Below are 10,279 nucleotides of genomic sequence, written 5' to 3'. Positions count from 1 at the left end.
AAAAAAAAAAAAAAAAAACCAAAAGTTAGCTGGGCGTGGTGGCGGGAGCCTGTAATCCCAGCTACCTGGGAGGCTGATGCAGGAGAATTGTTTGAACCTGGGAGGCGGAGGTTATAGTGAGCCGAGATTGTGCCACTACATTCCAGTCTAGGCAATAGAGCAAGGCTCCATCTCAAAAAAAAAAAAAAAAATTACATATTCAATTTCCTTAATAATTTTCTTCCTTTTCTTTTTTTCTTTCTTTATTTTTCTTTTTCTTTTCCTTGTTCTTTTTCTTTTTCTTTTCTTTTGAGACAGAGTCTCACTCTGCCACCCAGGCTAGAGTACAGTGGTGTGATCATGGCTTATTATAGCCTTGAACTGCTGGGCCCAAGCCAACCTCCTGCCTTAGCCTCCTGAGTAGCTGGGACTTCTGTCTTTAAAAACATTTTATCCCTCTCTGCGTCTGTAAAATAATTGTCTTAATAGAAATTATATCATATTGGATGAGTTGTAGTAGTTTGTTTGTTTGTTTGTTTTGAGACGGAGTCTGACACTGACGCCCAGGCTGGAGTATAGTGGCCCTGCCTCGGCTCACTGCAAGCTCCGCCTCCCGGGTTCACGCCATTCTCCTGCCTCAGCCTCCCGAGTAGCTGGGACTACAGGCGCCTGCCACCATACCTGGCTAATTTTTTGTGTTGTTAGTAGAGACAGGGTTTCACCGTGTTAGCCAGGATGGTCTTAATCTCCTGACCTCATGATCCGTCTGCCTCGGCCTCCCAAAGTGCTGGGATTACAGGCGCGAGCCACTGCGTGCCTGGCCGTAGTTTGTATTTTTTGAGAGGAATCTGTTCGTTTAGTTTGATTCATATTTGTCTGTGTAGAGTTGTTTATAGTGTTTCCTTATTTTTCTTTTGATGCCTGCAGTATCTAGTGATATCTCCTGCTTCATTGTTGATGTTGGTAATTGCCTTCTCTTTTTTCCTCTATCATTCTTGCTTGAGATTGATCAATTTTATTAATCTTTTCTTTTCTTTTTTTTTTTTTTTGAGATGGAGTCTCGCTCTGCCGCCCAGGCTGGAGTGCAGTGGCCAGATCTCAGCTCACTGCAAGCTCTGCCTCCTGGGTTTACGCCATTCTCCTGCCTCAGCCTCCCGAGTAGCTGGGACTACAGGCGCCCGCCACCTAGCCCGGCTAGTTTTTTGTATTTTTTTAGTAGAGACGGGGTTTCACCGTGTTAGCCAGGATGGTCTCGATCTCCTGACCTCGTGATCCGCCCGTCTCGGCCTCCCAAAGTGCTGGGATTACAGGCTTGAGCCACCGCGCCTGGCCAATCTTTTCAAATAACTAGTTATTTGTTTCATTGGTTTTTCTCTGTTTTTGTTTTCAGTTTAATTGGGATTTTTTTGGTTTTATTATTTCCTTCTGCTTGCTTTTGGTTTATTTTGCCTTTTTTTTTTTAATGAGATGGAGTTTTGCTCTTGTTGCCCAGGCTGGAGTGCAATGGTGCATTCTCAGCTCACTTCAACCACTGCCTCCTGGGTTCCAGCAATTCTCCAGCCTCAGCCTCCCGAGTACCTGAGATTACAGGCGTCTGCCACCACACCCGTATATTTTTTGTATTTGTTTGTGTGTATGTATGTATTGTTTTTGAGACAGGGTCTTGCTCTGTTTCCCAGGCTGGAGTGCAGTGGTGTAATCTCCACTCCCTGCAAACTCTGCCTAGCAGGTTCCAGTGATTCTCCTGCCTTAGCCTTCTAAGTAGCTGGGATTACAGGCACCTGCCACCACACCTGGCTAAATTTTGTATTTGTATTTGTTTGTATGTATGTATGTATGTATGTATGTAGGTATGTATGTATGTATTGTTTTTGAGACAGGGTCTCGCTCTGTCGCTCAGGCTGGAGTGCAGTGGTGCAGTCTCTGCTCACTGCAGCCTCTGCCTCCCGGGTTCAAGCGATTCTCCTGCCTCGGCCCCCTGAGTAGCTGGGACTACAGGCGTGCACCACCACACCCGGCTAATTTTTGTATTTGTAGTAGAGATGGGGTTTCACCATGTTGGCCAGGCTGGTCTCAAACTCCTGACATCAAGTGATCTACCCACCTAGGCCTCCGAAAGTGCTGGGATTGCAGGTGTGAGCCACTGCACCTGGCCGTAGTGGTTTTTTTTTCTTTAGACATTTTGGATTTATTTACTTTGCATTACTCAGGTCAGAAAATGTCACTTGACCTCTTAACAGCATGGGCTCAGGGCAGAGTTTAATCTTTTTCCAGAATGGAAATTGCTCATGATGGCTGTTGTCACCTGTGGGCCAGTAAGTTCTGAAAGGCATCTGTGTGCCTGCCAGCCTAGAGTAAGTGTCGTGAACTACCTGAAACTGATGGGGCCCAGAGTACAATGTGCAGATTTCTAGTCACTTTCTTGGGGGTGTGGGGCTTGTTTACTGGAGTGGAGTTTGCAAATATGTGTTTAATAAATGGGTCCTGTAATTAATGCTTAGGATGGGTGTGAGGAGTGGATAGGTGCAGCATTTCTCTATGCAGGTACTTTTTTTTTTAAAGGTCTTTTCAAAGTTTTAATTTTTATTTTTACTTTTTAGACGGAGTTTTTCTCTTGTTGCCCAGGCTGGAGTGCAATGGTGCGATCTCAGCTCCCTGCAGCCTCTGCCTCCTGGGTTCAAGTGATTCTCCTGCCTCAGCCTCCCAAGTAGCAGGTGGCATGCGCCACCACGTCCAGCTAATTTTGTATTTTTTGTAGATACTGTGTTTCACCATTTTGGTAGGGCTGGTCTCGAACTTCTGACCTTGTGATCCTCTCACCTCAGCCTCCCAAAGTGCTGGGATTACAGGCATGAGCCACCACGCACGGCCCAAAGTTCTTTTTTTGTTGTGTTTTTTTTTTTTTTTTTGATGAAGTCTTGCTCTGTCACCCAGGCTGGAGTGCAGTGGCATGATCTCAGCTCACTGCAGCCTCCACCTCCTAGGTTCAAGCAATTCTTCTGCCTCAGCCTCCCGAGTAACTGGGATTACAGCCACGTGCCACCACACCTGGCTAATTTTTGTATTTGTATTTGTAGGTATGTATGTATATCTATGTTTATTTATTTATTGCTTTTGAGACAGGGTCTCGCTCTGTCACCCAGGCTGGAGTGCAGTGGTGTAATCTCCGCTCACTGTAACTTCTGCCTCCCAGGTTCAAGGGATTCTCTTGCCTCAGCCTTCTAAGTAGCTGGGACTACAGGCACACACCACCACGTCCAGCTAATTTTTGTATCTGTAGTAGAGACGAGGTTTCATCATATTGGTCAGGCTGGTCTTGAACTCCTGACTTCAGGTGATCCGCCTGCCTTGGCCTCCCAAAGTGCTAGGGTTACAGGCGTGAGCCACCATGCCTGGCATGTATTTTTAGTAGAGACAGGGTTTCACCATACCATGTTGGCCAGGATGGTCTTGAACTCCTGACCTCAAGTGAACTGGCTGTCTCAGCCTCCCAAAGTGCTGGGATTACAAGCATGAGCCACTGTGCCTGCCCGGCCTCAAAAGTATTTTTCTAGGCCTCATTGTTACGTTTGCCACATGGCTGTATCTCTATACATACATGTATATATTTTTTTCTTTGAATCATTTTGAAGTGAGTTACAAAGTGTTTGACACTTCATCCCTAAGTACTTCAAAATACAATTCTTAAGATTGAGGATGATTCCCTATAGAGTCATACTACCATCAGATCACCTAAGAAAATTAACAGTAAATTCCATTTCCAGTTTACATGCAAAATTCCTGAATTACCCCTTTGGGAGCTGGCATCATGTGTTTAAAAAGTAAATCCAGGCCGGGCGCGGTGGCTCACGCCTGTAATCCCAGCACTTTGGGGAGGCCGAGGCGGGCAGATCACAAGGTCAGGAGATCGAGACCATCCTGGTGAACACGGTGAAACCCTGTCTCTACTGAAAATACAAAAAAATTAGCCAGGTGTGGTGGCGGGTGCCTGTAGTCCCAGCTTGTAGGGAGGCTGAGGCAGGAGAATAGCGTGAACCCGGGAGGCGGCAGAGCTTGCAGTGAGTGGACATCACGCCACTGCACTCCAGCCTGGGCGACAGAGCAAAACTCCATCTCAAAAAAAAAAAAAAGTAAATCCAGAATCCAGTCAAGATGTACACATTGTCTGGACAAGATTGCTCACCTTTCTAATTCTAGGAGACTGAGGTAGGAGAATCGCTTGAGGCCAGGAATTTGAGGCCAGCCTGGGCAGCATAGTGGGACACTGTACAGAAAATTTTTAAAAACTAGCTGAGTGGAGTGGTGTATACCTGAAGCCCCATCTAATCACTTGAGCCTAGGAGTTCAAGGTTACGTTGAGCTGTGAACACAATACTGTACTCTATCCTGGGCCACAGAGCAAGAGCCTGCTCTGTCCCCACTCCTCCACCCCCAAAAAGGTGCACACATCAAGTCTGGTTGCTGTCTCTAAATTGAGAACAGTCATCTTATGTTTAGGAATGTCAGCATTTGGAGATACCAGGCCAGTTGTTTTGCAGAAGATCCCACATTCTAGTTTGTGTGATTTTTCTTTGCATGACTCCCTTATTTCCTGTAAATTGGAAGTTAGGTCTAAAGCAGTGCCACCCAACAGAAATATAACATGAGCCACATATGTCACTTAAATTTTCCTGGTAGCCACATGAAGAAAAGCAGATGAAATTAATTTCAATCATATATTTTGTTTAATACTTTTTTTTTTTTTTTTTTTTTTTGGGGGGGTTTTTTCTCTTTCCCCCCGGCTGGAGTGCAGTGGCTCAATCTCGGCTCATTGCAACCTCCACCTCCTGGATTCAAGTGATTCTCCTGCATCAGCCCCCTGAGTAGCTGGGATTACAGGTACCCACCACCATGCCCGGCTAATTTTCATATTTTTAGTGGAGATGGGATTTCACCATGTTGGCCAGGCTGGTTTTGAACTCCTTATCTCAAGTGATCCCCCTGCCCTAGTCTCCCAAGGTGCCAGAATTACAGGTGTGAGCCACCACTCCCATCCTATCGAATACATTTCTTTATTATTTATTCTTTGTTAATACTTATTGTTTACTTAATATATTTTACTGAATATATCTGACTATATTCAAAATATTACTAAAATACATATCATTTCAGTTTGCAATCAGTATTTTAAAAGTATTAATGAGGCATTTTACATTCCTTTTTTATGAAGCTTTCAAAATCCAGTGTATATTTTACATTTAATGGACCAGCCACATTTCCAGTGCTAAGGAGTTGCACGAAACTGGTGGCTTCTGTATAAGAGAGCATGAGGGTAAGAGCCTTGATCCAACTCAGGGTAGATGTTTTTGGCAGTAACTCCTGGAGGATAGTATATGACTTTGAACCACTGGAATTGCTCAAGTCTGAATCTGCTTTTCTTTTTTTTTTCAGGCTCTGTGTCCTCCGGGATGGAGCAGGTGTGCAGAGGGTGAGGACCCAGCTCTGGGACCAAGTCACTTGCTTCCTTACTTAGCAAGACTATCGACTTGAGCAAACTTGGGCCGCGGATGAGAATGTCTGTGGGCCTCTCGCTGCTGCTCCCCCTCTGGGGGATGGCACAAATCCTGCTCTCTGTGGCTATGGCTCAGTCCCACTGGCCCAGTGAACCCTCAGAGGCTGTCAGGGACTGGGATAACCAGCTTGAGGCATCCATGCACTCAGTGCTCTCAGACCTCCACGAGGCTGTTCCCACAGTGGTTGGCATTCCTGATGGCACGGCTGTCGTCGGGCGCTCATTTCGAGTGACCATTCCAACAGATTTGATTGCCTCCAGTGGAGACATCATCAAGGTGAGACTGGATATAGAGCGTAAATGAGGAAGAGTTCTCATCTTCCATTTTAGTTTGGTGCCTTTTCCTTCTCAAGTCTAAGCTCCACCAGTTCTGAGCTCAGTTCTTCCAGTATCCCCTTAGAAGAGGGACAGTCACTGATGTTCATGAGAGGATCCCTGTATACTCAGAGTAGCATCCTAATCTTTATTCTTGTTCCCATTCTGAAGGCATCACCATGTCACCTTTACTCTGGAAGTTCTACTGAAAACTGATTTAGGGATTTGTTGGAAGGGTCTGTCACACGTATAGGGAAAAGGTCACCTTTCATAAATCACAGGGTTAAACCCAAAAAATATAGGACTTTTATGCTTTGAACTTACTTTTTAAAATAAGATATAAATAAATATAGGAGTTCTGCTCTAATTTGCTGATGTGTGCTTGCTAATGTAATTGATCACTTAAGAACCAAAATTAGTACCCAAACTTCAGCCTTGCCCCCTATCCTTTAGAGAAGCCATCCAGAGAACAATGGAATCTGAGGCCCGTGTAGAGAAGAGTATCTTGGTTGACCCAGGATAGAAATCAGGTGAAATAGGAAGCTTTTATGTGATGAAGCACCATCTCTCTGTCTGACTTTGTGGAACCGTGGAATTTCCCCTAGATTCTGAGTGAGTTTGTTTCACGGACAGGTGGGTGGCATGTACACCTCAAGTTATGAACATCTTCTAGAGCAGAAGTCAGCACACTTCACCCAAGCTGGAGTGCACTGGCGTGATCATGGCTCACTGTAGCCTCGACCTCCCAGGCTGAAGTGCTGCTCCCACCTCAGCCTTCCAAGTAGCTGGGACTATAAGCGCATGCCAGCACACCTGGCTAATTTTTGTACTTTTTGTAGAGATGGGGTTTTGCTATGTTGCTCAAGCTAGTCTCGAACTCCTGAGCTCAAACCATCTTCCTGCCTTGGCCTCCCAAATTGCTGGGATTGCAGACGTGCACCACTGCACCAAGTGCCAAGCAGTAAATATTTTAGACTTTGCAGGCCATATGGTTTCTGTCAGAACTCTTCGACTCTGCCTGTGTAGTGTGAAAGTAGCCTTTACGATATGTAAATGAATGGGCAATAAAACTGTACTGTGGATACTTTTTCTTTTTTAATTTTTTACACTTGTAGTCCCATTCTGACTTGAAACAGATTTTTGAATTTCATATGTCAAGAAAGAAATATTCTTTTACAGTTTTTTTTTTTGAGACAGGGTCTTGCTCTGTTGTCCAGGCTGGAGTGCAGTGGTACAGCCATGGCTCACTGCAGCCTCAACCTTCCAGGCTTAAGCCTTCTTTCCTCTTCAGCTTCCCAAGTAGCTGGGACTACAGGTGTGCATCATCACACCCAGCTAATTTATTTATTTGTTTTTGAGACGGAGTTTCACTCTTGTTGCCCAGGCTGGAGTGCAATGGCACAATCTTGGCTCACTGCAACCTCTGCCTCCTGGATTCAAGCGATTCTCCTGCCTCAGCCTCCTCAGTAACTAGGATTACAGGTGCACATCACCATGCCCAGCTAATTTTTAAATTTTAATTTATTTTAATTAGTCAATTTTGAGATGGAGTCTCTCTCTGTCACCCAAGCTGGAGTGCAGTGATGCAATCTCAGCTCACTGCAACCTCCACCTCTTGGATTCAAGTGATTCTCCTGCCTCAGCCTCCCGAGTAGCTGGGATTACAGGCATGCACCACCATGCCCGACTAATTTTTGTATTTTTAGTAGAGACAAGGTTTTATCATGTTGTCCAGGCTGGTCTCAAACTCCTTACCTTGGGTGGTCTGCCCACCTCAGCCTCCCAACACCCAACTGATAAAAAAATATTTTTTTTTAGTTTGGGCTTGATGACTTACACCTGTAATCCTAGCACTTTGGGAGGCTGAGGGAGGCAGATTGCTTGAGCCCGGGAGTTTGAGACCAGCGCTGGCAACCATGGTAGAAACCCCCCAACTCTACAAAAAATAGCAAAAATTATGTTCTAAATAAAAATTATTATTATTTGTTTTTTGAGAGCGGAGTGCTAGGCTGGCTGTCGGGGGCCAGGGCTGGAGTGGGCGGTGGCCGGATCCTCAGCTCCCAGCTGCAAGCCTCCGCCTCCGGGGTTTACGCCCATTCTCCCTGCCTCCACCCTCGCCAGGTAGGCTGGGACTAGCAGGCGCCCGCCTCGGGTTTCGCCGGGTCTAAGTTTTTTGTATTGCTTTTTTTTTTTTGAGATGGAGTCTCGCTCTGTCGCCCAGGCTGGAGTGGGCAGTGGCCGGAATCTCAGTGCTCACTGGCCAAGAGCCTCCGCCCTCCCGGGTTTACCGCATTCTCGGCTGCTCAGCCTCCGAGTAGCTGGGATACGGCCCGCCCCGCCACTCGCCCGCTAGTTTTTGTATTTTTTTTTTTAGTAGAGACGGGGGTTTCACCGTATTAGCCAGGATGGTCTCGATCTCCTGACCTTGTGATCCGCCCGTCTCGGCCTCCCAAAGTGCTGGGATTACAGGCTTGAGCCACCGCGCCCGGCCAAAAATTTTTTTTAGACAGAGTCTTACTCTGTCCCCCAGGCTGGTCTAGAAAACTTCTGGTTCCTGCCCTGCAGCATTCCTTCTCTAGAGGTGTGGCCTACATGTGAACTAAAAGTATTCTAAGACCTATACTTTGTTGGGTATTTTCTGTGTCTTCTCTGCATTCAGATTTCTACATACATTTAATGTTCTGGCTTTCTGTTGGTGTGTTTAAACCACCAAAACAGTGGTTTAAGCCAACCAGCTTGTTTCACTCAACCAGGAATTTTTGACCAGGAATTCAGAGGTAAGAAACTTTATCTCTGTTTCACGTGGTACTAGGTAGAGTGGCTCATCTGGGGCTGGGGAATCCACTTCTAAGTTGGCTAATACATGGCTGGCAAGTTGATGCTGCCTGTTAGGGAGCTTAGCTGGGGCTGTTGGTCAGTATCCTTGTTTCCTCTTCATGTAGACCTCTCCGTGGGCTGCTTAGGTGTCCTCAAAGCACGATAGCTGGATTTTAACATTAGATATTTCAAGAAATAGGAAAGGAAGCTGCCAGTCTTTTAAGGCCCAGACTTGGGAACTTGCACAGCAACACTTCCATTTTACTTCATTGGTCAAAGCACATACAGGCTCTGATGGGTGTTTACCAGCTTGCCCCCTCTGATCCACAAGCCCCAGGCTTCTAGATTAGAAATGGCCACAAGTTCTATGGCACTCTTTCCTTGGAGAGGTGAGTCTGTGCCCTTTTCCCTGAATCTGGGTAGACCTCCCCTTCAGCCTGCTTTTGTGCTCACCTCCTTTGCCCTGTTGGTCCCCTTCTTTTTAAGCCGTGACTTGTTCTCAGAGTGACCTTGAGGTCTCTGAGGCAACCGTATTTCTGAAGATCTTGGCCCACGTAGCAGCTCACACGTAGCAGTTTATAGAGCTCTTTCTAGTTTGCAGAGTGTTTGCATAAAGTTTCCTTGTAATCTTTGTAGTATCCTGGCAAGCCAGATGCTAATCTGACCATTAGATACAGAGTGGTAGTTCTGGAGGGTACATTTCTTGCCCAGCTTCAGATTTAATCCTGAATATCCATACCCTGCACTGGGTTGCCTTTGTTCCAGTAGCCATTGGAATGTTTTACATGGATTAATCTTGGCCAGAAGTGCCTTGAACTGATACAGCAAACTAGAGATTTGCTGTATTTGGCAGATAGATGTTTAACAGGCTTATTTACCAGGGGGGTAAAGAGATTTTACTGAGAAAACAGGATTTTATCTGAGCCTATTTATCTGTGGAAAGCAGACCATTTAACAGCTGATGAGCTTGTAGAAAAACAGATGAAGATGTGTGACTCTTCATTCCAGTCTTAACCACTAGGATTATATGGGTTCAGGAGTCAGAAGGTCAGAAAGCCTGAGCTTGTTCCTAGAGCTTTGGTTTCTGCATCTGTAAAGCGGGATTTAGAAAGTCTTTATATTAAAGGAATTTTTTTTCTTATAATAATGATGCATAAATGTACATTGTGGAAAATATAAAAAGGGAAAAAGAAAATCTGTGGTTTCTACCATTCGGAGTGAAGTCTACCATTTTCTATGCTCATCAGGAGATGTTCATGTCACATACACGCACACAGACATCTTAACATACTAGACAGACCTAGGATCACAGTGGATATATTTTTTAATCTTTTTTTTTTTTTTTTTTTTTTTTTCTGAGGCAGAGTCTCACTCTGTTGCCCAGGCTGGAGTGCAGTGACACAACCTCAGCTCACTGCAACCTCCACCTCCCAGGTTCAAACAATTCTCCTGCCTCAGTCTCCCGAGTAGCTGGGACTACAGGCATGCGCTACCACACCCGTCATATATATATGTGTGTGTGTATATGTGTGTATACATATATAAATACATTAAAAAATATAAAAATGTGTGTGTATAAAAATATAAAAATGTGTGTATATATATATATATATATAT

General features: G+C 45.2%; 1 protein-coding gene across 1 annotated transcript in view; it reads left to right on the top strand.

Moving 5' to 3' along the window:
- The window catches only part of DAG1 (dystroglycan 1), an 83,468-nt gene that overhangs the window by 47,927 nt on the left and 25,262 nt on the right, over positions 1–10,279 (top strand). The window contains 1 exon segment of the mRNA XM_017868076.1: positions 5,410–5,807. Within this exon segment, the coding sequence (XP_017723565.1) occupies positions 5,526–5,807 (282 nt within the window). The 5' untranslated portion in view covers positions 5,410–5,525.

Source organism: Rhinopithecus bieti, unplaced genomic scaffold (assembly GCF_001698545.2).
Source record: "Rhinopithecus bieti isolate Rb0 unplaced genomic scaffold, ASM169854v2 scaffold_3875, whole genome shotgun sequence".
Taxonomy (NCBI): domain Eukaryota; kingdom Metazoa; phylum Chordata; class Mammalia; order Primates; family Cercopithecidae; genus Rhinopithecus; species Rhinopithecus bieti.
The sequence above is the reverse complement of the archived record's forward strand: the minus strand, read 5'-3'. Positions and strand labels throughout refer to the sequence as shown.